Source organism: Myotis nattereri (genome assembly GCF_964212035.1).
Source record: "Myotis nattereri genome assembly, chromosome: 4".
Taxonomy (NCBI): Eukaryota; Metazoa; Chordata; class Mammalia; order Chiroptera; family Vespertilionidae; genus Myotis; species Myotis nattereri.
The window spans coordinates 108,314,814-108,341,001 of record NC_138079.1 but is presented as its reverse complement, the minus strand read 5'-3'; the positions used below and the strand labels follow the sequence as shown (position 1 = coordinate 108,341,001).

The 26,188-nt window shown below is 57.6% G+C and overlaps 2 protein-coding genes across 3 annotated transcripts in view; one reads left to right on the top strand and one right to left on the bottom strand.

Annotated features, from left to right (window-relative positions):
* The window catches only part of SLC5A11 (solute carrier family 5 member 11), a 45,433-nt gene extending 31,497 nt beyond the window's left edge, over positions 1–13,936 (top strand). Inside the window, exons 11-17 of the mRNA XM_081090386.1 lie at positions 1,600–1,735; positions 9,289–9,396; positions 9,705–9,855; positions 11,534–11,702; positions 12,040–12,255; positions 12,743–12,899; positions 13,648–13,936. Coding sequence (XP_080946512.1) covers positions 1,600–1,735; positions 9,289–9,396; positions 9,705–9,855; positions 11,534–11,702; positions 12,040–12,255; positions 12,743–12,899; positions 13,648–13,859 — 1,149 coding nt within the window. The 3' untranslated portion in view covers positions 13,860–13,936. The remainder of the gene's footprint in view (positions 1–1,599; positions 1,736–9,288; positions 9,397–9,704; positions 9,856–11,533; positions 11,703–12,039; positions 12,256–12,742; positions 12,900–13,647) is intronic.
* Positions 13,937–18,366: 4,430 nt separating this feature from the next.
* Positions 18,367–26,188, bottom strand: part of ARHGAP17 (Rho GTPase activating protein 17) — an 80,978-nt gene continuing 73,156 nt past the window's right edge. For both annotated transcript variants that reach the window (XM_081089647.1, XM_081089648.1), the window contains one exon: positions 18,367–19,084. In XM_081089647.1, coding sequence (XP_080945773.1) covers positions 18,954–19,084 — 131 coding nt within the window. In that variant the 3' untranslated portion in view covers positions 18,367–18,953. The remainder of the gene's footprint in view (positions 19,085–26,188) is intronic.

The window sequence follows — 26,188 nt, the reverse complement described above, 5'->3', positions numbered from 1 at the left end:
ATAAAACCCCTCAACTAAGTGCCAGGCGGGTAATTAATCACTTTAACTATGAACAATCATGCTTAAGCTACATAATCTTTACTCCCTGGAATGGGGATAAGAAACGTCCTAACCTTTGTAATAGAGATTGATAGGATTGAATCAACTGGTATAAATACAGATGTAACAAGACAGCAAGACACAGAACTTAGAAGACAGAACCTACACAGAACCTAGACACAGAACCTAGACACAGAACCTACACACAGAACCTACACAGAACCTAGAGACAGAAGAACTTCGCTGGAGAGAACATGGCAAAAGATCCTGGACAGAAGCTGGAGACAGAACCTAGAGACAGAACCTAGCGAGAGAACATGGCAAAAGATCCTGGACAGAAACTGGCCACAGAACCTAGAGACAGAACCTAGCGAGAGAACCTGGCTGAAGAACCTAGAGACAGAACCTGGCTACAGAACCTGGATAGAACATGGCAAGAGAACCTGACTAGAACCTGGTGACTGAACCTGGCTGGAGAACCTGGACAGAACCTGGCTGGAAAACCTAGCGAGGGAACATGGCTACAGAACCTGGCTGGAGAACCTGGCTGGAGAACCTGGCTGGAGAACCTAGCAAGACAACTGGACACAGAACCTGGCTGGAGATCCTGAACCAGAACTTCGCTGGAGATCCTGATTAGAACTTGGCTAGAGATCCTGGCTAGGCTGCTGATCAACTGAACGCTGTCTCTGTGTCATTCCTTCTTCGCCGACTCCGTCCACACCTTTGGGGACCCCCCCAGCAGGGGCAGATCCCACCTCCCGACACTTCCCTTTAAGGATTCTTGGCTGATGTGGTGAGGACCTTAGTTGTCTGCAGGAAAAAGACAGTTTAAGTCTTGATCAAGAGGTGGTAATATCAACAGTAACGATGAATATTTACTGGGCAGTTATTGTCAGACCCTATTCTAAATATTCTAAATGGTTAGACTTCATTTAATTGTCGAAACAGTTCTCATATGCCCCCCATCTTGTAGATCGGGAAACTGAAGCAAGGAGAGGTGAAAGTGTTTGCCCACGACCACAAGCAGAGAAGTGGGGAGCGGGACTTGAACCCCAGCTATCAGTGTGCAGATCGGCACGGAAGCCAGCCTGGCAGCCGGACTGAGGGCTCAAACGGTGCCATCAGAACGGCTTCTCCGTCCTCCAGCTCCTCACCTCCTTCCCCCAGATGACTTCCGTCTCAGGCTTCCTGATGCAGGCAGAGGTGGAGGCGGTGGCGGAGGCAGAGGCAGCCCGGGCAGGGAGCCCCCAGGTGGCTGCAGGCGGGAGGGGCCTCTGGGCTGTGCCCTTTGGGGAAGAGGTCTGGTGGGGCTGTAACTGGCCTGCACTGGGTGCTGGGTGCGCACGTTTTCTTCACCAACCACGGCGGCCGGGGAGCTGGCCAGGCACATCCCAGATAAAGGAGCGGGGACGGGGCAGGGGGGGTGGTGGTCACCCCCCTGACCACAGGGGTGGGAAGGGGAGAGAGACGCCTCCTCAAGAAGCCGGGCGAACCGAGGCCTGAGCCCGCTGCGCCTGCGAGGACTGTGCCGCCAGCGCCTCACCCACTGTCTTCCAGGTGATCGTTCAGCGGAGCCTGGCGGCCAAGAACCTGTCCCACGCCAAAGCGGGCTCCCTGATGGCCGCGTACCTGAAGGTGCTGCCGCTCTTCCTCATGGTCTTCCCCGGCATGGTCAGCCGCGTCCTCTTCCCAGGTGAGAGGCCGCGGGAGGGGAGGTCGCGGGAGGGGAGGCCGCGGGTCTGCATCTCAGGCCTGTGAAGTGTCCGGAACATTCTGCCAACCTGCTGAGAGCACGTGGCTGGAGGCCCTTCCTGGTGATGCAGCGGGTGTCTGCCCGGCACTGACGGGCTCTCTGCCACCTCCCAGCACTGGGCACATCCCGAGGGCCAGCGAGTGGGGTGGAGGCCACCTGGGCTGAGAGCTGTGGTCTCTGCCAGGTCCCTGGGGCCTCATGCTGAGAGCCCCTCCCACCCCTCAGTGTCTGGGCTGGGGTGACGTTGGCCCAATGGAACCCTTTGGGGGACTTTCCTCAACAAAAACCCGGGCTAGCAAAGTGTGTGTGTTGGTGTGTGTGTGTTAGTGTGTGTGTGCGTGTGCGTGTGTGTGTGTGTGTGTGTGTGAAGGGGTGAGTTTTGCACCGTGGGGACTGAGCAGGCCTGGGTGGTGTTACTGGGAGTGCTGGGTGCTGGGAGTGGTGATCTGGACGGAAGAAAGCTCCTCAATGTCCACCCGATGCCTCCCGCCCCCACTCCCCCCCCCCCCCCCCCAGCCACACAGAGGTAGCGAGCAGGTAGGATGAGGCTACTGGGAGGTGGGGAGGTGGCACAGTCCTTCGGGACAGTGAGGATGGGAGGGGAGCGCTGGGGGCGGGGCAGGGAGCTGTCTGTGGAGCTGGACTGGGGGCTGGTCTCTCGGGACCCAGACGGGAGGAAGAACCGAGAGTCACGGTCCTGTTTCCAGGGAAGGGCAGTCCTGGGGGGAGTGAGAACCGGCTTCTGGGGTCTGTGGGACTTGAAGGAGCATCGGCAGCGACTGGGCAGGCTCAGGCACGAACACAACGCGGCCCAAAGCAGCCGCCTTCAGTGCTCCCGCAGCTCCCCGAGGAGCCGCAGTGGCTGGGTCAGGGCGGCCGCCGACCCCCGGAGCCCGCGTGTCGGCTCTGCCCTTTGCTGGCTGTGTGGCTCCAACACTCACTTCCTCTGTCTCGGTCTCCGCTTCCTCGGTGGTAAGTGAGCAGGACACTGGCCGAGGCTTCACGCGTTCCTGGTGGGGCCTGAGCCCTGCAAGTGCGCACTCACTTCCACGCGCGTATCACCCCTCCATTCCTCCACGGCCTGAGGCCAGCACTGCTGTCGTTTTCGGTGACAGATGAGGGAACTGGAGCGCAGAGAAGCTAGTTCACCGGTTACTAATGTGCCACGTGCTGCCCAGCGACCGTGAGGGTGGGTGCAGAGGGCTCTGGGCCTCAGAGAACACCACACGCTCCCGCTGCCGGGGGCTCACTCCCTGGCAGGACAGAAAGAATGAGAGAAAGAGAGATGAGATGTTCCGGGGTGTGCTGAGCGCTGTGAGGGGCCACAGGGGTGCTGGGCAGGCCCCGAATGGGAGAGGCCACAGTCGATCCGCACGGGCGGTTTGGAATGTTTTACTGTGAAGCCAGCAGGTCGGTGACGGGTTGCCGCGGGCTCAGGAGCGAGGGCTCTGGCTCGGTCCCGGGTGCGGGACTCAGCGGGAGGCGTGTGGCTGTGCGGGCGAGCAGGGCTTCCACCCACACGCATCTGCCTCCGACACTGACTCTCAGCCACGCTCCTGTCTCTCCGAAAGCGCATGCTAAGCTTCCGACCTATTCTCTTAACCGTCAGCCGACCAGCGTGTTTCAGCATTGAATGAAACAAAAGGTCGTGTCCTACACGTCTAAGGACTTGGCAGTGTGACCGATGAGTCTGGGTCGTGAAAAAGTAACGTGAACTCTCGGTGAGCGCACTGCCCGCCGCACATGGGACAGCAGTGCGTGCAGGAGGGTTTGGGTCGCGCGGAGGGCGTGAGGGCGTCGCGTGTGGGAAGCCCTGGGCCAGGCTTCTCGGAGCCACATCCTCGGCAGCATCAGCCACACCGCGGGGCCTTTCAGCCCCAAAGCGCTCTGCATCGAATCTCTGGGCTTGTTTCTAACAAACCTGCCGGCCAGGAGACTGCGAAGCCCTGGCCTTCAGTGCCGGCCTCGGGCACAGCCCCTGAGCCCTGGAAGCAGCTAAGGACCGGGGGCCTGGCCGGGATGCTCACAGGCTGTGGGGTGTGGGGCGCCACTTACCCGCTCTGTGCCTCGGTTTACGTGTCTTTGTTGTGAATCCTCACCCGAGGACACTTTCCATTGATTTTCAGAAAGAGTGGGACTGGGGGGGGGCGGGGAGAGAAACATCCATGTGGGAGGCAACCGATCGATGTGTCTCCCTCACATACGCTCGGGCTGGGGGTCGAGCCTGCAACTCATGGACATGGTCTTGACCAGAATCGAACCCACACCCTTCAGTCCGCGGGCTGGCGCTCTCACCACTGAGCCACGCTGGCCAGGGCAGTTTACTTGTCTTGAAAAGCTGTGTAACAGTATCTGCCCCGAGGAGTCGCGAAGATGGCATGCGGAGGTGTGTGCGCAGTGCTTGTCTGCAGCCCGCGTCCTCGCGTCTGGCAGAAGGGGGTTTTGTGCGGTTTGCACCTGACTCTGTGGGGGGGGCACCCGGCATTTCAGGCCTCAGAGGGCCCGGCACGGAGCCCACCCGTGTGTGAATGGTTGGGTAACCCAGAGGGGCGAGCGGACGCTAGGGCGGCGTTGGCTCATTTAGAACTCAGCCGCGCCGGCGCATGTCCTGTGGTGCACACGCTCTTGAGACGGAACCACCTCCTGCCTCAAGCGTGCTTTGTAAACCTTATCACCTTCGTGTCTTTCCTGGTGGAGGCTGCATCCCTAGGAGGTCCAACGAAAGCCTTGCAGTTAATTGAACATGGCAGGGAGGGCCTCTCGCTGTGCCTGAAGAGGCGCTTCTGCACGAGGCAGGCCCGGAGCTTACCGCCAACTTGACCTTGGCCCCAGCGGGGAGGCTTCCCACCATGTGCCAGCCATGAGCATGCTTCTAACTCTGCAAGGAGTCAGAAAAAGCCAAGAACGTTGGCCTCTTACAAGCATTTTTCTCAACAAGATTGCTTCTTCTCAATACTTCTTATTAAATGTCATTTTGGGTCCACAGTTTAAAAAAAATTTTTTTTGTTGATTTCAGAGAGGGAGTGGGAGAAAGAGAGATGGAAACATCAATGATGAGTGAGAATCATCGATCGGCGGCCTCCTGCACGCCCCATTCTGGGGATCGGCCTAAAACCGGGTCATGTGCCCTTGACCGGAATCGAATGGTGATCTCCTGGTTCATAGGTCAGTGCTCAACCACTGAGCCACGCCAGCCAGGCTGGTCCAGTATTAATTTTGTCTAAGGTTGAACCAGAGCTTTGGGGGCACCCACTTTTATTCCATAGCAATTGCTATCAGTATTACACACTGGGCCTCAGCACCCACTTCTTTTTAAAAAGCCTTTATTGCTGAAAGTATTACATGTGTCCCCATTGACCCCCCCTCCGACTCAGCACCCGTTACCTCTGCCCTTGACGGGTGTTAGTGGAGAGGAGGTACCAGCCTTGAAAAGACCAGCAGGGCGTGGGGTGACTCCAGGCCAGTGATGGCGAACCTATGACACGCGTGTCAGAGGTGACACGCGAACTCATTTTTTTTAATATATATTTTATTGATCTTTTTTTACAGAGAGGAAGGGAAAGGGATAGAGTTAGAAACATCGATGAGAAACATCGATCAGCTGCCTCCTGCACACTCCCCACTGGGGATGTGCCCGCAACCCAGGCACATGCCCTTGACCAGAATCGAACCCGGGACCCTTCAGTCCACAGGCCGACGCTCTATCCACTGAGTCAAACCGGTTAGGGCGCGAACTCATTTTTTGGTTGATTTTTCTTTGTTAAATGGCATTTAAATATATAAAATAAATATCAAAAATATAAATCTTTGTTTTACTATGGTTGCAAATATCAAAAAATTTCCAAATGTGACACAGCACCAGAGTTAAGTTAGGGTTTTTCAAAATGCTGACACGCCAAGGTCAAAAGGTTCGCCATCACTGCTCTAGGTGGACCAGCGGGGTGCGGTGTGCGGGGGGACTCTAGGCGGACCAGCGAGGTGCGGGGACTCTAGACAGACCAGCGGGGTGCGGGGTGCGGGGTGCGGGGGGACTCTAGGCGGACCAGCGGGGTGCGGGGACTCTAGGCAGACCAGCGGGGTGCGGGGTGCGGGGTGCGGGGGGACTCTAGGCGGACCAGCGGGGTGCGGGGTGCGGGGGGACTCTAGGCAGACCGGCGGGGTGCGGGGGACTCTAGGCGGTCCGGCGGGGTGCGGGGTGCAGGGGACTCTAGGCGGACCAGCGGGGTGGGGGGTGCGGGGGACTGTAGGCGGACCAGCGGGGTGGGGGGTGCGGGGGACTGTAGGCGGACCAGCGGGGTGCGGGGACCTTGGCCCTCGGGCTTCCCAGCGGAAGGAAGGCCTGGGGCTTTGCTGCCTCTTAGGTTTATGCCCATTAGCAAGAGAACAAGCCACACTCTGGGCTTTTAAATTGTGGGCTCACATGGTCACGCTGAGTAAATGAGCAGTTTCAGCGCAGATAGAAACATAGAGGCTCATATTCAACCTCGCCTGGAGATGCTGCCCCACCCCAGCATCCGCGGCCAGGGTGCACTTGACCTCGAGGCCCTAAATCAGGGGTCCTCAAACTTTTTAAACAGGGGGCTAGTTCACTGTCCCTCAGACCGTTGGAGGGCCGGACTATAGTTTAAAAAAAAACCTATGAACAAATTCCTATGCACACTGCACCTATCTTATTTTGAAGTAAGAAAACAAAACGGGAACAAATACAATATTTGCATTTGCATGTGGCCCGCGGGCCGTAGTTTGAGGACCCCTGCCCTAAACGGTCACCGTGACGCAGGTGTTGCCTGAGAACCAGGGGGAGCTGGAGTGGCTCCCCGTTGCCACAGGAGGCGGGCGGGAAGGCCATGGTGCCCGTCAGCGAGGAAGGACGGAGCAGAGGGCGGGCCTGGGAGCTCCTTGTGGGCATGAGTCCACCTGGCGAAAGGGAGGAGTCACAGTGGTCGGCGGGGTGAGCAGGTGGGGGGTGAGCAGGTGGGGGGGGGTGAGCGGGTGGGGGGTGAGCGGGTGGGGGGGTGAGCGGGTGGGGGGTGAGCGGGTGGGGGGGTGAGCGGGTGGGGGGTGAGCGGGTGGGGGGGTGAGCGGATGGGGGGTGAGCGGGTGGGGGGGTGAGCGGATGGGGGGTGAGCGGGTGGGGGGTGAGCGGGTGGGGGGGTGAGCGGATGGGGGGTGAGCGGGTGGGGGGGTGAGCGGATGGGGGGTGAGCGGGTGGGGGGGTGAGCGGGTGGGGGGTGAGCGGGTGGGGGGTGAGCGGGTGGGGGGGGTGAGCGGGTGGGGGGTGAGCGGGTGGGGGGGTGAGCGGGTGGGGGGGTGAGCGGGGGGGGTGAGCGGGTGGGGGGGTGAGCGGGTGGGGGGGTGAGCGGTTGGGGGGTGAGCAGGTGGGGGGGTGAGCGGGTGGGCAGGCGTCAGTTAGCTCAGGTTGAGGAGCTGAGGGAGACAGGTGAGGAGAGAGCTGGCCTCTCCCTGGCCAGTGTGCTCGGGGGCTAGAGCGCGGGCCTGCGGATGGGAGGGTCCCGGGTTCAGTTCCGCTCAAGGACACGCACCTCAGCTGCAGGCTCCAGCCCCAGCCCTCCCTTCCACCCTCTCTAAAAATCAATGGAAGAATATCCTCTGGCGGGGAGTAACAAAACAAGAAAGAAAGAGGAAGAAAGGAAGAAAGGGAAAGAAAGAAAAAGAAAGCTAGACTTCAGACACAGGTGCCAAATCACTGAGACAACCTGGAGAGTTCTGAAGGGCCTGAGGGAGTGGTATTACCTGGGGGCCAGGGAAGGCTGGGGGGGGGGGTATTACCTGGGGGCCAGGGAAGGCTGGGGGGGGGGGTATTACCTGGGGGCTGGGAAGGCTGGGGGGGGGGTGTTACCTGGGGGCCAGGGAAGGCTGGGGGGGTGTTACCTGGGGCCAGGGAAGGCTGGGGGGGTGTTACCTGGGGCCAGGGAAGGCTGGGGGGGGGGTTACCTGGGGGCCAGGGAAGGCTGGGGGGGTATTACCTGGGGGCCAGGGAAGGCTGAGGGGGGGTTACCTGGGGGCCAGGGAAGGCTGGGGGGGTATTACCTGGGGCCAGGGAAGGCTGGGGGGGGTTACCTGGGGGCCAGGGAAGGCTGGGGGGGGGTTACCTGGGGGCCAGGGAAGGCTGGGGGGGTATTACCTGGGGGCCAGGGAAGGCTGAGGGGGGGGTTACCTGGGGGCCAGGGAAGGCTGGGGGGGTATTACCTGGGGGCCAGGGAAGGCTGAGGGGGGGTTACCTGGGGGCCAGGGAAGGCTGGGGGGGTATTACCTGGGGGCCAGGGAAGGCTGAGGGGGGGGTTACCTGGGGGCCAGGGAAGGCTGGGGGGGTATTACCTGGGGGCCAGGGAAGGCTGAGGGGGGGGTTACCTGGGGGCCAGGGAAGGCTGGGGGGGTATTACCTGGGGCCAGGGAAGGCTGGGGGGGGTTACCTGGGGGCCAGGGAAGGCTGGGGGGGGGTTACCTGGGGGCCAGGGAAGGCTGGGGGGGTATTACCTGGGGGCCAGGGAAGGCTGGTGGGGGGGGGTTACCTGGGAGCCAGGGAAGGCTGGGGGGGGGTTACCTGGGGGCCAGGGAAGGCTGGTGGGGGGGGGGGTTACCTGGGGGCCAGGGAAGGCTGGTGGGGGGGGTTACCTGGGAGCCAGGGAAGGCTGGGGGGGGGTTACCTGGGGGCCAGGGAAGGCTGGGGGGGTATTACCTGGGGGCCAGGGAAGGCTGAGGGGGGGGTTACCTGGGGGCCAGGGAAGGCTGGGGGGGTATTACCTGGGGCCAGGGAAGGCTGAGGGGGGGTTACCTGGGGGCCAGGGAAGGCTGGGGTGGGTGTTACGTGAGAGAACGCTGCCCAGGGAAGCACAGGACGCGCACAGAAGTGCAGGAAGTGGGGGTGAGGGTTCAGAGCCAGCGCAGCTGGGTGTGCACAGATTTAAATGAGAAACAGCTGTTGAACCACCTGAGCTACCGGGAAGGTGGGGAAGGAGAAGGTAAACACGTTTGCCACGTGTCAGCGATGGTGCTGTCCTTTGCACCCGGAGGAGCTCAGGCTTTGCTGGTGGCCCCTGTGGGGAGGAGGGGGCTGGTTGGGGTGGAGCCCGATGCAGGCCGCTGAGCTGGGGCTGCCGCCAGGGTCAGCTTCACCGAGCTCCCGTGGTAGCAGCTGTTCGATTGCGGCCAAGGGCACGTGCCCCGGTTGTGGGCTCGATCCCCAGTGGGGGGCATGCAGGAGGCAGCCCATCAATGATTCTCTCTCATCATTGATGTTTCTATTTCTCTCCCACTCCCTTCCTCTCTGAAATCAATAAAAGAAATATATATATTTTTAAAAATTACAGATGAGGAAACGGAGATCCAAGCAGGGAAGGCAGGAGGGTCATGCTTGTAAAGTCCAGGCTCCTTTGCACTTCACGGAGCCATGAAGTTATGAGCCCTAACCCTCCTCCCGGTACGGGGGGGAGGGGGGCGCCCACTCACCTCTGGGCCTGTCCCCTCCCCAGATCAAGTGGCCTGTGCCGATCCCGAGATCTGCCAGAAGGTCTGCGGCAACCCCTCGGGCTGCTCTGACATCGCGTACCCCAAACTCGTGCTGGAACTCCTGCCCACAGGTAATGCCCCCCCACCCCCCGCCCCCGGGAAGGAGGGCGCTGGCTGGCTCTGCTGGGAGGGAGGGGCACGAGGGTGGTGGGAGGCAACAGGTTCGGGGCCGAGGGAGTGAGCCCCAGAGCCAGGGCCCGGTGAAGCCCAGCCCTGGCCCAGGAGGGGCGCCCCCGCCACCTCATGGCGCCCACCTGAGTGCTGCTTCCTCAGAGGTGAGCCTCCTGGGGTCGGCCTGGCCTGGGTCTGGGGTCATGCGTGAAGGCAGGGCTGTGAGCAGGAGGAGCCCAAGGCCCACAGACCTCCCTTCTGCCCCCAGGGCTCCGAGGGCTCATGATTGCTGTGATGGTGGCCGCGCTCATGTCCTCCCTCACCTCCATCTTTAACAGTGCCAGCACCATCTTCACCATGGACCTCTGGAACCGCCTGCGGCCTCGGGCGTCTGAGAGGGAGCTCATGATTGTGGGCAGGTGAGCTCTTCTTGGGTGGGGCTGGGCCAGGGAGGGCGCTGCCCGGTCCTGGGGAGGAGCAAGCTGAGCCCACCCAGAGGCCAGTCCAGCCAGCAACTTACCCAGCCTCAGCCTCCGCTGATGGCGAAAATGAGGTGCATTAGGACCCCATTCATTCATTCAAGAGATGTTCTCCCTGGCCGGTGGCCCAGTGGTTAGAGCATTGGTCCACACATGGACTGAAGGGTCTCAGGTTTAATTCCTGGTCAAGGGCACATATCTGGGTGCAGGTTCGATCCCCACCCCAGTCAGGGCATGCTGATATTCTTCCCCCCACCCTCTCTCTCTCTCTCTCTCTTTCTCTCTCTTTCTCTCCCTCCCTCCCACTCTCTATGGAAACAAATATGCTCAAGGAGGATTAACAAAAATAAGAGATGTTCAATGAGCACCTACTATGTGCCAGATACCAGACATAAAGCAACGAAAAGAAACAGCTCGGCTCTTCATGAAGCTAGTGAAGGCTAAATAGCCAGGCAATGCAACCCCAACAGTGCTATGACTGCGAGTCAGGAAACCTAGGGTTCAGAGGGGGGTCCCCAACCTGGACTGGGACCTGAGGGGTGAAAAGCAGTGAGCCAGGTAAAGGGAGGAGGGTGTCCTGGGTTTTTTTAGGGGTGGGGCGGAGGGAAGGTTTCTCTACCAAGCCTTCTGCAAGTCCTGATGTCTAACAGGGGAAAGGAAGTGACAGGAATGAGTGGCATGTAAATTTCATGTAAATACATGTAAATAAGCACCCTGGGGCTCTGTGTGGATAAGTGCATCCTGAGAGCTAGCTCAGCCTTGGGCTAGGGAAAGAGTTCCTGGGTATGACACCAAAAGCATGGCTGTAAAAGAAGAAATGGTGAATTCGCTAGCATTAGAAAATGTGAAGACAAGCCACAGACCGGGAGAAAATAGCTGCACACCATACACTAGCATTTGATAAGGACTTGTAATGCAGAATAAACTCCCAGACAAGACTGTGACCTAGGAAACTACAGCGTGACGCCACCACACACTACATGGAAAAGACAGGCCGGAGGCAGGGACACGGGACTCATGCATGCAGGTCACAAAGCCACGGGTTCAGCCGCTCACAACAGTTTGGCGGTTTCTTAAACAGCTGAACGTACATGTACATACACCCCAGCGACTGCTGTCCTAGAGATGGAAACAGAAGTCCGCACGGAGGCATGTCCAGTGTCCTTACAACAGCCCGGTCGCAGAATCACCCATGTCCGTGCGCGAGGGGAAGACACACAGGGTTTCTATGGGACACTCGTCACAATAGAAAGGAATGAAATAGAGGCACGATGCATGGGTGACCTTCAAAGACATGAAGAAAGCCCACTGCCCAGACGCAAGCTGTATGACCCGTTTCCGGGAAATGTCCGAAGGGGCAACCTGCTTGCTTAGAGTGGGATATCTCTCTCTCTCTCTCTCTCTCTCTCTCTCTCTCTCTCTCTCTTCCTCTCTCTTCCACAAGCATGCCCTGTACATGGGCATGGGGGAGTTTTCTGCACGATGCATGTCCTAAATCTGATTGTGGTGACGGTGGCACCAGAAGTGACTGGATTGTAACCGCCTCCATGAAGCTATAAAAACAGCGAGAGGTGTTCGGGGAACACGGCACTGATGGGCGTCTCTCCGCCCGCTCCAGGGTGTTTGTGTTGCTTCTGGTGTTGGTCTCCATCCTCTGGATCCCCGTGATCCAGGCCAGCCAGGGCGGCCAGCTCTTCATCTACATCCAGTCCATCAGCTCCTACCTGCAGCCGCCTGTGGCTGTGGTCTTCATCATGGGGTGTTTCTGGAGGCGGAGCACGGAGAAGGTGGGTGGCCACCCCGCTGGGCAGGACCCCACGCTGCCCGAGGAGGGGAGACGGGGACTGGAGAGGGGACCCGAGGGTGTCTTGACGTGGGTGTCGCTGGGGAGGATGAGTTCTGTGGAGGAAGATACAGGGAGGTGTTACCTGGTCTTCAACAACCACCGGTTCTATTTTGATGGGCTTTCTCATGAACAGGGAAGCCGATGACCTGAATGCGAAAGGCAGACAGGCAACCGTCACTAGAGAGACGGCTTGGAGGCAGCTCGCTGAGGTTCCTGGAGGCCCGAGCCAGCCCCCAGCAGACCCGGCGGCGCTCAGATGGCCTTGCTCCGATTTGCAGGGCGCCTTCGCGGGTCTGATCGTGGGCCTCCTCCTGGGCTTGATCCGGCTGATCCTGGACTTCATCTACACGCAGCCGCAGTGTCACCAGCCGGATGAGCGCCCCGCTGTGGTCAAGGACGTGCACTACCTCTACTTCTCCACGATTCTGTCTGCGGTCACCCTGGTCACCATGTCCGCCGTGAGCTGGCTCACAGAGCCTCCCCCCACGGAGCGGGTACATTTGGGTTTGGTGCTGGACCCACTGAGACCCTTGGCTGCACGTGACAGGAAAGGGACCGCACGGGGGCGTCAGGCGGCGTGGCTGCAGGCTCAGACGGACCCGCCTTTCCCGCTGCCTCTCTTCTCGGCCCGCGAGGGGCTGGCAGCTTCTGGGGGTTCATCCTCTCTAAGGTCACTACGCGAAAGCACAAACACCTGTGCAGCGTTCCCAGCAAAGCTCCCAGTTCTCCTCGCGCCTCACACCCAGCGGCCCCCGTGGCGCAGAAATGGTGGAGCTGAGGGGCTGACCGCGGGGTCCCACACCCCAGGGCGGGGCTTGTTAAGAAGGTGGGGGAGTGTGTGCAGAAGGTCCTGGGGAGCTGAACTCGGAGGGGCGTGGAGTGACAGGGAGGCCGGGCGCGGACTCAGACCGGCAGGCTGAGCTGGGCCGCAGGGCGCGGAGAGAGGGATGACCACCGTCTCACGGCCTCTCTGCTCCCTAGGTCAGCCGCCTGACCTGGTTCACTCGCCATGACCCCGTGGTCCACAAGGCACCGGTGCCAGCAGCCACCCCGCCACCCACCACCCTCCCTGCGAAGGAGGCCGGCCGCCACGACCTGCCGCTGGAGGCCCCGGGGGGCGAGGCCACACCGCACAGCCGTGAGTGGCCTCCCGGCTGCAGGCGCCCCCAGGAGCACGCGCCAGGGGGGTTCCGTCTGATGAGGCCGGAAGAGGGAAGTGGGTTCTTTAGTAACTTTCAACAGATGCCTCGGTGGGCACTTTACCGCACACTGGTTGAGGTTTCACATGCAATTCCAGATTTCCGTCTTCTCTTGAAAAATAGGAAGGCCCGGCCACACTGGCCACACATCTGCCCATGGACCGTGTGTAGAGCTGTGAGCAGGTGCCCGAGGCCCGACTGCCCTCCAGTTAGCCAGGCCCCACCAGGCCCTGCTGTCCCCACGGCCCTGAGGCGTGGCCTTTAACACATACTTATAACTATGAACCATGTCAACCTAAAGCGGCACAGGCCACGTGCTTCAAGGAAGGAGAGAGAGTAGTTCCTGGTGGAAGTGAGGAATCTTCTGGCATGTTGGCTATGCCACGGGCCGGCTCCTGCACCCCACTGCGGGCCCAGGGGCAGCTGAGACCTGAAAGTGGTGAAAAATCTAAATATCCCAGCTTCCCAGAGTAGAGCAGCCTCCCAGAAGTAAGTACTGGGCACACCTGCCAGGAAAGGTGCCAGGAAGGTCAGACGTCCTGATCACAGGGCGTGAGAACACTGGCGAGGCCCCCTCCCTTCCCTTCCCCTCCCCTGCCCTCCCCTGCCTTCCCCTCCCCTCCCTTCCCCTGCCCTCCCCTCCCCTCCCCTCCTCCCTTCCTGACGCCTGGATTCGGTCCTTTCCAGGCGCCGGGAAGCAGGAGCAGTCCCGCGCGGTGAGGGTCCTGCTGTGGCTGTGTGGCATGGACGACAAGGGCCCGGGCCCGGCGGAGCCCGGGAGCAGCGCGGAGCCCGCCATCGCGTCCCTGGAAGAGCGCCCCCTGGTGAAGGGCCTTCTGGACATCAACCTCGTCCTCTGCATGGGCTGCGGCGTCTTCCTCTGGGGCTACTTTGCTTAGTGCAGACGGAACAGACCCAAGCCCTCAACTCGTTTCCAATGCCCTTTAATGAGGGGAATAAAGCTTTGTCTGTCTACCAGGAGGCTTCAAGGCTGTTTGTGGGCCATTTTCAACAGGACATTAGCTTTTCTTCTAAAGAGGCATGAAGGTTGGGAGCTGGAAACCGGAGAGCAGGGAAGAAGCTTCCTTGTCTCCAAAAGCTGGTTGCTCCCTCTTCCTGCCCACGTGCGACAGCAACGGCCAAACCCGCAGGAGACCTCCAGCCGGAAGCAGCCACGCCTGGGCCTGGGCCGGTGCTGGGCCGCGCCTTTCCCCGCTCACCGCCGAGGTGCGAGGTGCCCGGGGTGGACTGCACCTGCCTCTCGCTCCGCTCTCGCTGCCCCGGCTCGGGCTCTCACAGTGATGCTTGCTTCTTGACATGGCCTTGAACACGCGCCTCTGTTGGCACCGGAGTCCTGTGCTAAGAATCGGGGGATTGTGTGCCTCCCGATTCTGCTCCGCCTGTTTCTCTGCTTACGTCCCCACCAGGACGCTCCCGACACCTCCAGCCAGAAGGATGGACGACTCCACGAGAACCTCTGCAGCGAGGGCTTCAGCCTCCTGATCCCTCTGCTCTGGGTCACCGGGGGCCCGAGGGCACGACCTGGAGGGGCAGTTTGGCCCACGCACACTGAGAGCAAGGGAGCCCAGAGCCATGAGCTCTCATCCTCGTCCTGGGAGAGGGGCTGCAGGGGTGCACTTACTGGCCTGACAAGTGACCAGTCGGGTGGACTCTCCAGGGACCCTCGTGTCCAGACTTCAGAGGAACACGGACCGGAAACCGCGGGGCTGAGGAAAAGCCGGCGGCTCAGTGGCACCTCGATGCCCTCGACACTGGGAGCAGCCTGCACCAAGGGGCAGTGGGCTAGCGCGGGCCTTGGCCTGCCCACGCCTCGCTTTTCCACGCAAATGCAAGTGACAGCTGTGGCCTGGACAGGGCATCCCGCCCTCCTGGGAAAGGGCCCAGGTGGGAGCGTGCACGAATGAGGCCCCTGCAGACCCCACCGCCGGCTCGGCGAGCGCCGGACTGGCGCCGGCCCGCGGCGCCATGGAGGCTGAGGGCCCCTCCCCGGCCGCAGGGTGGGAGCTGGGCGCTGCTCTGGACGGCCACACTGAGCTCTGCGGCCACCGGTTGGGGTCAGACATGCATGTCAGAGAGAGTTGTCACTAGGCACACCCAGGTCACCCCCAACTCCCCTTGGACCGCCCGGCCGGCCTTCCTGCCCCTGGTCTCTCCTGCTCTCCAGCCACAGGCAGCCACGCTGCTGAGGCCCCTCAGTCCCTCCCCAGACTCCCGGGCGGGCTCCGAGAGCCAGGCCCTCCAGCTTCAACTTGGTCTCCCTTTGCGGGCTCATCAGACTCACTCACACCCCCACCTCAGGCCCAGCACAGGGGCTGCACACAGTGGCCCTAAGCATGATTACAAATACCCTCTTCCCTCCTAAACCATCCCTCCATCTTCACTCGCCTCTGCGCAAACACCACTTCCTCCAGGAAGGCCCCGCTCCCAGCGCCCACCACATGTGCCGTCAAGGCCGGTGTCACACTTCGTTGATTGCTTGTCTTCCCTCTGGGAGCTTAAGTCCCTCGGGGCAGCGTGTCTGCCCTCATGCTGACGCCCAGCACAGTGCGTGGCGCATGGAGGGATGACCCTAAAACACGAATGTCTTCCGGCTCCTCTCATGTCCACAGCCCACACCCCCGCCGGCGTGGCTGCCCCCCCTGCCCAGGTACCAGAGCCCGAGGAACACCCACCACTTCTGCAGTTAGTTCCCTGAGGTCTAGGCTTGAGCAGGTGGCCGAAGGGCTGACCGGCCACCCGGCCTCTGGCTGGGGAAGCGTGGACTTTGCTGCCCTGTGACCAGCTCTCACCTTTGGGAAGGGCCATGGTCAGTCACCGGACCACGCTGTGACCCACCCTCAGCAACGTGTTCACCGTAACGTGGCCAGCCTCCACCCTCCCCTCGGGATCTCCTGCTTCCAGCCTGGCCCGCCCAGGCCATGCCCTGCTCCGCAGCCACGGGGACAGAAAATACAAATCGGACTGGCACTCGCGTCCCTCACAGCCCCTCTGCCCTTGATAACTTCCACACCGGGTGTAAGGCTCACCTGCTCCCACTGCCGCCTCCCCTCTGCTTCCCCGCCGCCTCGCCCCGCAGCGGCTGCACCAGCTGTCCCTTCTCTCGGCGGAGGCGCCACCTCCCCTCCGTGTGGTCCCACTGCTCCCCCCTCTGCACACCTGCCTCCTGGTGCTCGTCGGCAAGCTCCCTGGGCGTGGAGGCCACGCCTGTCGGGCACAGGCTGGCTCTCCAGGGCGGCCCGCGTGGGGCAGACTAAGGCCTCAGTGACCACCCGGGGGACACCTAGCAGTTGCTGGTGAGACCTGGCTTCCACTCCGGGTCCTTGTGCGAAAACCAACTGCTGAGCGTCCAGCATGAAACGGCAGCCGGTGCTTACATGTAATTTACTCGTGTGCACAAAGCTGAACTCATACACAAGCAGACAGCGAACACGCAACCCTGATGCACTTGTGCTTCCAAAAACGTATTTGGCTCAAACATACCTTCACGTGCCATTTGCGATGATCTCCATGTAATTAGTGCGGGCAAGCCCTGCGAGGAAGAGGACGTCTGCCTCCACTGCCCACGGTGTTGAGCTCAGTAAAAACATACATTTTTTAAAACGCAGGACACACCCAGCAAGCAATTCCATCATTGGGATGGCTCCGGGCACCCCGCGCTGGTGGTTTTAAAAATGTATGCTTTTATTGAGTTCAGAGAGGAAGGGAGAGATAAGAAACATCAATGATGAGAGAGTATTGATGGGCTGCCTCCTGCACACCCTCCACTGGAGATTGAGCCCATAACCCGGGCATGCGCCCTGACCGGGAATCGAACCGTGACCCCCTCATTCATAGGTCGACGCTCAACCACTGAGCCACACAGGTCGGGCTGAACAACATTCTTAAGGTAACGAGGGTATGGCTTGCATTTCAGAATCAGCGATAACAGAACACGAGTTACATTCTGGGAGGATGTTCACCATGGACCTTCCCAGCCCCCAGGCACTAGTCCCAGCTTCCTGCGCGTGAGCCTGGGCAGCACGGAGGCGGGTCTCCAAGGAGCTGCAGGGGCTGGACCGTGGACAGCGGGCTCCCTGGAGGAGCTCAACACCGTGGGCAGGGCAGGCAGACATCCTCTTCCTCGTAGGGCTTGCCCCACACTAACGGGGGCCCGGCGAAGGTCAGGCATGGACGGTGTATGAGGGGGAGCGTGAGCCTTCAGCAAACATGAATTTAAGATACTCTCCATGTAATTAATGTAGGGAGTAGTTGGGCACAGGCAACTGTGTTAGAGGAAACACGGCATTGCCCTTCTCAAGTTAAACTCACGGAGTGAATTCGTAGTGGAAGGAGGCCAGTGTGTGCTGGGACAGGCCACGCAGGACACGCCCAGCAAGCAATTCCATCAATGGATGGCTCCCGGCACCCCGCGCTGGCAGCGTGCTCCATACTCCCAAGAGGAAAAGGCCAAACCTGGGCCACGGGAGGGGCTCTCACCGAGCAGCGTCCAGTCTTTGTCCTCCCTTTACTCCACTTTCCCATCAGCTCTTCCCCAGTATTCATCCTGGGAAAGTGCCTTCCAGACCCTGGGAAACGGAACCCGCAGGGAGCAGCAGCTCTGACTTCTGCATGAGGCCGCGGGGCAGTGGGTTGGCCACCAGGGCCCACGTGTCTCTAGGTGGATAAGAAAGGGTGTCAGGACTGGCAAGAGCAAAGGAAGGGCCTCACCCATGGAACATTCACTGAGAGAACAGCCAGGCGGAAAGTCTCTGGGGCACCTGGTGGCCGGTGTCGCTGCTGTGACCTGGTTCTCTATTCCTTCAAACATCTCCAACCTGTGAGACCAGGGGCCCCAGCCACAGTGAGACCAGGGCGCCCAGCCATAGTGAGACCAGGGGGCCCAGCCACAGTGAGACCAGGGGGCCCAGCCACAGTGAGACCCGGGGGCCCAGCCACAGTGAGACCAGGGGGCCCAGCCACAGTGAGACCAGGTGGCCCAGCCAGTGAGACCAGGTGGCCCAGCCACAATGAGACCAGGGGACCCAGCCACAATGAGACCAGGGGGCCCAGCCACAGTGAGACCAGGTGGCCCAGCCAGTGAGACCAGGTGGCCCAGCCACAGTGAGACCAGGTGGCCCAGCCACAGTGAGACCAGGTGGCCCAGCCACAGTGAGACCAGGTGGCCCAGCCACAGTGAGACCAGGTGGCCCAGCCACAGTGAGACCAGGTGGCCCAGCCACAGTGAGACCAGGGGGCCCAGCCACAGTGAGACCCGGGGGCCCAGCCACAGTGAGACCAGGTGGCCCAGCCACAGTGAGACCAGGGGGCCCAGCCACAGTTCTTTGGTTAAGTGAACACACATACACACACCAGGTTTCCCTCCAAGAACAATCAAGTTTTCATATAAACCATAGAATATATTTAATTCAAATTAAACATGAAACTAGAATAATGTCGGTCCTTATCAAGTAGCAATTACATTGTTTTTAAAGAACAGTACATTTCTTTCTACATCCTGGCAATCCAACAAGGCACAGTACATCCAGTTGGCCGAGGCGGCGGATCCAGCAGCCACCATCGACGCGCATGGTGAGGGAGAGACAGACCGCACTTCATGCCAAGAGAAGGTCCAAGGAGCGGGGAGGAGGCCAGCTGCATAGTGAACGTGTTACTAAAGGGACAGTCACGCGCTGCTTCTGCTTCACCCCGAGGGGCCGCCAGGGCCGCACTGATGAAGGGAGGAGCGCGGCAAGAGCGCGGCCTCCTCTAGGCTTGCTTGGTCTGTTTGGCGTGATGTCTTTCCCACGTAAAGAAAGCCAAGTTCCTCGAGACACAGGTCATTCAGCTTCCGTGGCGGCACTGCCGCTGGCTGACAGGCGAAGTCCCGCGGGCCAGGTCCTCTGCCTGCCACGAAGGCTGCTCACTGTTTGGTCTGCAGAGATCCGCCCGCCGCCCTGTTCCCTCTCGGGGAGGAAAGGCCGCGGCGGCCTTCTTCACAGGGCGGTGCTTTCTGTATCAGTGTCCATGTCCAGCAAGAGGCGGCCGGGCACGTCTTTGCTGTCTGAGTCTGAGGGCAGGTCAGGGAAGACGCTGCGAAGCGGCTCTGACACCCTCGAATTGGCGTCTGGACAAAAACACGAGACGAGGTATCAGTGCATGGCCACACCTAAGAGGCCACCCAGGGGCTCCGAGAAGCTGAGCCAGCCCCTGCACACACGTTCCCTTACTAGAGACACCATGAGCCCCGGGAAGTTGAGTCAAGCCTCTGAGACCCAGGGGCAGCTGCGTGGCAGCGCCCACTCCCGCCTGCCAGCCCTCTGGGAGCCTGTGGCAGCCCTCGGTGCCACCTCACAAATTCGCTTTCTGAGGGAGGAAGGAAACTTCTCTCTCACCAGCACCTCTGGCACTACCAGAGGCCTCCTAAGCACACATGGGCTGCAGGGCTGCAGGAAGAGGCACCCCGGAGGCCGAGTTTCCTACTGGTAATACTGCTCCCTTAACCTCAGCATGGGTGGCACTTGTGGGGCTGTGCTGTGCCCTGCAGGCTGCTCAGCAGTATCCCTGCCTTCTACCCACTGGATGCAGCTGGCACACAGCCCCCCCCCCCCGCCCTCCCCCCATCCAGAGAGGGCTCTAGGTACTGCCAAGTGTCCCCTGGGGGCACAATTACCCCTGGTTGACAATTACTAAGGTAGATCACAAATCTCCTGCAAGTACTACTGTTCTGTTTCTAAAATTTACATTTCCACTTTTTTCACGTCTTATATTGGCAGGAACTCCTTTACCAACATGGCACATACATGGCTTCCTCAAGCCACTGCCCCTCACTCCCATGCTCACAAGATACCTCGACCAATCACAGCCCTCTTCCTAGCGAGGTGATGTGTCTCCATTCACTCACGCACAAATACTAGTACTTACTGAGCACCTGCCATGGCCAGGCACCTCCCTACCGGTGAGGACACAGCAGTGAGACACAACCCTCAGGAAGCCCTGATCGAGCAGGGCCCTGACCAAGCAGAGGAACTGTTTTTCTGGGAGATGGGTTCTAGCAAAGGACAGAGCTCCGTTAGAGATTGTAGGGCTGGGGCAAGAGGGAAGGGAGTGTTCAGATCTGCCGCAGTTCCACTTTGCTGGTGAGAGCTAATCGTAGCGGGAGCAGGGAGAGAGCCAGAGAGGGAGGCGGTGTGCTGGGACCTCCCTGTGCGCTCCAGCGGCTTGCTGTCCTTGCTGTGGTGGCTTCACCAGCCCCGACCCAGCTGGGACCTGCTCTGGGCGTACTTCTTCCACCTGCTCCTCACCCACAGGTAGGGCTGGCAATGCAGGTGCACTTCTGGGAGGCTCCCTGTTTTGAGACTGGTTCCTGCCACTTCCCCCCCACCCCCCCACCCCATGTCCCTATCGCCCTGAGCTGTAAGATCAGTTTACCTCCTGGGGTGTCCCTTTCCTCACGTGGAATCCTGGGTTGGCAGACCTGTCCCTCAAGGTTTCCTATGTACCACAACACAAGAGCAATTTCTAGCTTTATGAATGCGGCAAGGTGTCAAAGAGTTCAGGTGCTCAATGCCATTTCTTTTTTTTTTTTTTTTTTTTGATAACGCACCCAAGCCTCCGTCTCCGCGCAACTCCGCGGCGGCAGGGAAAGACTCAATGCCATTTCAACATGGTCTGATCTGATGGTTACTGCAAAACCAACTGGATTGTCAGAACTGCATCCCCAATCATATAGTCGAGGATGGTGAAATGCACAGAAGAAGGGGTGTTTTAGATTGTCCTCAGAAGAAGGGAAGTCAGCAGGGCAGGGGCCGTGTCTATCTTGAGTCCACTGTGCCTCCAACAGTGACTGGGTAATAGCAGATGCTCAATAAGTTGTGTGGCTGGCCAGTTGGATGAATGAATGAACGGATGGAGAAAGAACAAATGAATGGATGAAGACTCATCTAGCCCAACCATCTTTCCAATCCTCTCTTTCTATAGCCTCAGGTAAAGAAGTAGCCATGCCTCAAGGCAATGCTGGTACAAGAAATCCTTTGCAAATTCACCCCCCTTTCCCGAGCCCAACAAGACAGGAACTATGGAGAGAGCATGCCCGGGGATGCACGATGCAAGGGGTGTGCACGCTAATTAGGTTCCTGCCGGTTAACATCTGTGTTCACATGCAAACTCAACACCTACCAGCCACAGGTGTCTTCAGAGGACAAACGTGCTTTTTGGTTACAGCGCACAAAAATTCAGGATTGGAGCTTCTCTGAATGCCTCTAGCTATTCATGATGAACACCCATTACTATGTTCTCAGGAGTTCCTTTCCTCTCCTCCAGCCTGCACTGCCTGCTTAGCTGAGGTTGGCAGCTATGTCTCTTTCCCCAGCCCCTCTCTCACATCAATCATTTCTTAAAAGAAAGCAACACATCTATTTACCCACAAAAAGCACGTGTGTAGCGCCACCTCCAGGAAGAGGCGGTCTCCGTGACAACGGCTGTCAGCAGCAGGCCATCCCCAGCCGCGGTGCTAAGCACACGCCACAGCTCCCACTGAGCCCCGGGCAGCTCTGGCCCACCATCCACATGAGGGAGGGACACTCCGAGTCTCAATCCTTGCCTGAGGTGACAAGGCCAGCGCGGGCAGGGCTTCGGAGCCAGGCGGGGTGGACTCTGAAGTCCATTCTATCTGCATAATGCACTCCCTCCTCCCCAAAGGAGTTTGTATGCTCTGTGGTGAGGCTCTGGAGAGAGGTTGAGTCTTAAACAGTCTGGTTCATTTTAGTAAGAAGGTTATTTAGAAAACTGTAACATACTTCTAAACTTTCTGGCACTGAATTTACCTAAGACACCATTTTTCATTATGTGCATTGAGCACAGGTTGCTTGGAGCCAAGTTCATATGGCAGATGTTACATTAACCAAACAAAACAAAAGGAGGAGCCTCGCTCAGACAGCACATGTCCCGTGCACCGCTGATCGGGGCTCAGGGGGCACGTGTCATGTGCATCCCTGATCCGGGGCTCAGACAACTGCAACCAGGTCCCTTCCTTTCTATCATAATCAGGAAGCGGGCCTCTAGGGCCAGGACTGGCACTCTGCACTTTAGGGCCGGTCGCAGAAGACGTCTCTGTCACATCAACACTGTTCATTATGTGCCGAGGCTGTAAACCACCCTTCACATCTCTAGGTTATTCTGACAGCCACTTCGACAGGTGTCCAAGCCAAACACATTCCAAATTACACTATCAGGTCCACCACCCTCCCGCCGCTCATCCCTCTCCGTCAACGGCGTCTGGGGGACGACTCCTTCCCCCTCTTCAGGGTCTCGGCCGGGAGAGGCCTTTCTGTCTGCAACAGCCTCAGGCAGCTTTTCCTCGTTTTAGCCAAGGAGATTCAGTACCAGTCTCATTGGCTGTTCACTGCGACATGACTCTGGTATCTACTTATGAAAAATAAACTGCAAACAGAAACCACTTAAATGCCCAACTATAAGCAATAATACATCTGCTTAATCAAATATTATGCAGTCACCAAAAAGATGGTTATAAAAACTACATGACAACATAGGAAAGAGCATTTGATGTCAAGTAAAATAAAAAGACAAGACCTGTATGTGCAAATAATTATGACCATGTACTCTCTTACCTTTCGGGGGAAAAAAACGAGAAGGAAAAACAACAGAACGTGAACACTGGACTTCTTCAGTTGTAGAAGGGAGCAGATTTCTTACTATTTCTAGGTCCCCAATCTGCTTTAATATCTATGCTTATTTTTTAATGCATTATTTTCATGATATAAAAATAGTTTAATTTTAATAAGAGGTCACCGAGAACCAGCAGTGTCGAGTTTTTAATGACCACTAAGTGAGCGACCTGTCCCACCGCCACCCGGCAGATGAGGGGCTCCCGCGACCCTCAGGCTCCTGAGGCTAAGGAGTGTCTTCCTCTCTTGGGCCTGTCTTTTAACCCACTGCACACGGAGCACCAGATCACACTGTGGACACCTGGGCTCCAACTCCCTGCATCCGGGTCCTGGCAGGCTGGGCCAGGCAGGGACGTTTTAAAATGCTGACATGACGTAACTTTTTTCTAGATAAAAATCATACAGCTTCCATTTTTTTGGACCCACTGTGTATTAAGAACTGCAAGTGGTTTTTCTCATTTCATCAAATGCAATCCCCTCGCCAATAATTCTCACAAATGCCACCACTTTACAGACGACCCAGGCTGTGCCTGCTATTACATAAGAGGGGCATGCAGACCCGCATGTCCGACTCAGCATGCGCTTCCTGCACCTCAGCCTTCCCGGGACAGAGGAGAGTGGGCGGACCCTGCCACAGTCCCGAGGCCAGCCTGTGACCCTGCCCACACCGTGAACACACTGTACTCAGAGCATTAACAGCAAGCAGGAAAGCACAAAGCCAGCCTCCTTAGGTGCATGCAGTTAGTGGGGACACAAGCAGGCAGGGTTAGAGTGACTGGTTAGTAACAGGCATTAGTGCACAAATATGATCATAAAGTAGCAAAAATGCTTTGGCCAATCAGGTGCCTTTTCCTTACCATTAAATATTCCAATTTCAGTTCTGACTGATTATGGCAGGTCATACATCTAAATTGTTTAATAAAATGTTGAAGTTAGAACACTCTGCTACAACCCCCTACTTTAAAAACAGCAAGATGTGACCTCCTGTACGTGTGATGCTAACGTCCCCTGCTGTTCAGAGTAACAACGAAGAGACTCAAATGGCGCAGATCGCCCACCCAGGTGCCGCCCCGAGCGGCCAGTGGCTGGCCCACACCCAACAAGCTCCCCCAAGAGCGTATCCGAACCCCAGCCTCCATTCAGCCGTTTAAGATTAGATGTTCTAAACCAACAACCCGTTTTCAGAAACGTGTCTGTGTAAAGCTTCCCAGGTGAGAACCGACGTTGCGATAAAGGACTGCCTGTCAGAGGAAGCGCCATTTTTCCTTGAAATACCCAACGCTGTGTCCGAGAACGGTTCACAGCAGCACGATCAACACCCATGACCCATAATCTAAACACTGGTCTTGTGTGGGCTTCGAACCGCAGTCCAGGAACTTAAATACATTAGCCGTTAGTTCTGTAACACAGAGAGAACTGAGGTGACCTGGGATTTCTTAAGAGAATTTATAGCATAGATTGATTTTTAAACGTTTAGCTAATAAAAATTACTTTTACTAGAAATTTTTACTTATCAGATTATTATAAAGTACAGAGCATTACAGTGTTGAAGCAGATCAAAAATAAAAAAACCTCTGAAATAAACACTACCCAAGTAACAAAAAGGTATTAAAAAACAGACATAATTCTGGTTCACAGGTTTTCATCTAAATAAAAGGAAAAATCTGGGAAATAAAAAATAGATATATTTTTTAAAGGACTGGAGGGCGCCCGCTGGTCTCGAACCATCCTCGTGAGCAAGACTGGTTGGCACGTGAAGGCAGGGCTCAAAGGAACCGCTGAGCTAAGTAAACAGAGCCCGCCCGGGGAAACATATGCTGGAGTGTTCCAGGCACAGCCTCAGTAAGGGTGTAGTCACTCCACTCTGTGACTTGCACACTGGGCAGCCCCCGACTTTTGGGCTCATCTCCAAGGAGTCGGGAAGGCAGAACCACGCCTGTTCCCTCCTCCGTGTCTGACAGGGTGGGCTCCTGTTTTCCCCACCTGGTTCCTCAGAAAGTCGTCCTCAGACCCAAACAGTCTGGCTAAGCAGCCCACTGCAGGCTACGGCTGGGGTCCGCTGAGGAGAGCCACTGTACACTGCAGCCTTACGCCACCTGTGCGTGGGCCCAAAGGCAAGATTCAGAAGACCTCACAAGGCCTTTTAAAAGCTCATGTGGTTTAAGAAAGCAAATGGAAGCATGCTAGAATGCCAAGGGATTTAGTGTGGGATTTTTGGAAGATGATTTTTTTTTTTGTCCTGAAAATTTAAAACATTAAATTAAGAAGCTCCATGCAGTTAACTTGGAAATTTTATACAATTAAATATTAAAGCTCAAGACACGGGGACCCATATCCCATGCTGACCACACCCGAGCCCTCCTGGGCTGGATGCGACGAGCCAATCACTGGCAGGCAAATCATGCCGGGGGGAGCAGATGCTTCTGAAAGGCTTACCCAAGACACAGTCTTAGCATCTTATCGGAGCACCTGAACTCGGGCTCTCGGCCTACTGACATCTACCCCTGGAACTCGAGCTCTGCAGCCCCCAGAGCCTCTGCTAAAAACAAGTCCTGCCCCCTGCTGCAGAGCGAGCGGCGCGGGCCAGGCTGCTCCTGGGCACCAGCTCAAAAGCGCACACACACAGCACGGCTAGGCAGGGCAGCGGGCAAGCTGCTTGGGCGCTACCAACCTTAGTCCCGGGAGCCTTCCCCACCTGTGAGGGCATCTATTGGGAAACAACAAACCAGATGTGGCTTTATTTTTCTAAAACAGCAGAGGTGTCATCAGAAAAAAGTTATTAACCATGCAAATTATACATTATAGTCCTGAAAAAAACGTTATCAAAAGATAGACTAGTTGGTTAACCCTCATTATATGGGGTACCAGTTTGAGGTGCCCTGGGTTCATTTTCAGCTGAGAAGTCACTCAGTATGGTTGGGGGGCCAGAGATATGTTCAGCTTCCTCTGTAAAAATAGCTCCACTAAAACAACAACAAAAAAGAAAAAATAAATAAAAATAGCTCCATTGAGAAAAATTTAAAACTCAGTTGTTATACAAAACTGAAGTTCCTAAAAACACATTTAAAGAAAAATCCATTCATTCTACCCTTAAATCAAATAGTAAATCAAGTGCTTTGGGTGGAAGTTTTATTTTAAAATCATAATTAAATAAGTCATGCTGTGGACTGCCTGTGAAGAATGTCCCTTGGGCAGCCCACTGCATCGGTGCATCAGCACCACACCCACAGGGTCCCAGGGACCTCGAGGACATCTTGCCTCTCCCGCTCCCTGGTGATCAAGAAGTCCCTTCCCTGAGCATCCAGTTCGCACAAACCACATGTGTTAAAGTTATTCCTGAGATGCTTCACCATGAATATGAGGAATTCACTGAAAAATGAAGCTCACACTCATGCAGTACAGGACCTGCCACCCGGATTAGGTCACTGTCCTCAAACGTACATGGAGGCAGGTCCTGAACACGCACTGAAACTACCCATCAGGGCTCAGCAGACTTCCGGGCTCTGCACCGTGCGCCTCTCCAACGGCTCGGCTGCTCCAGCATA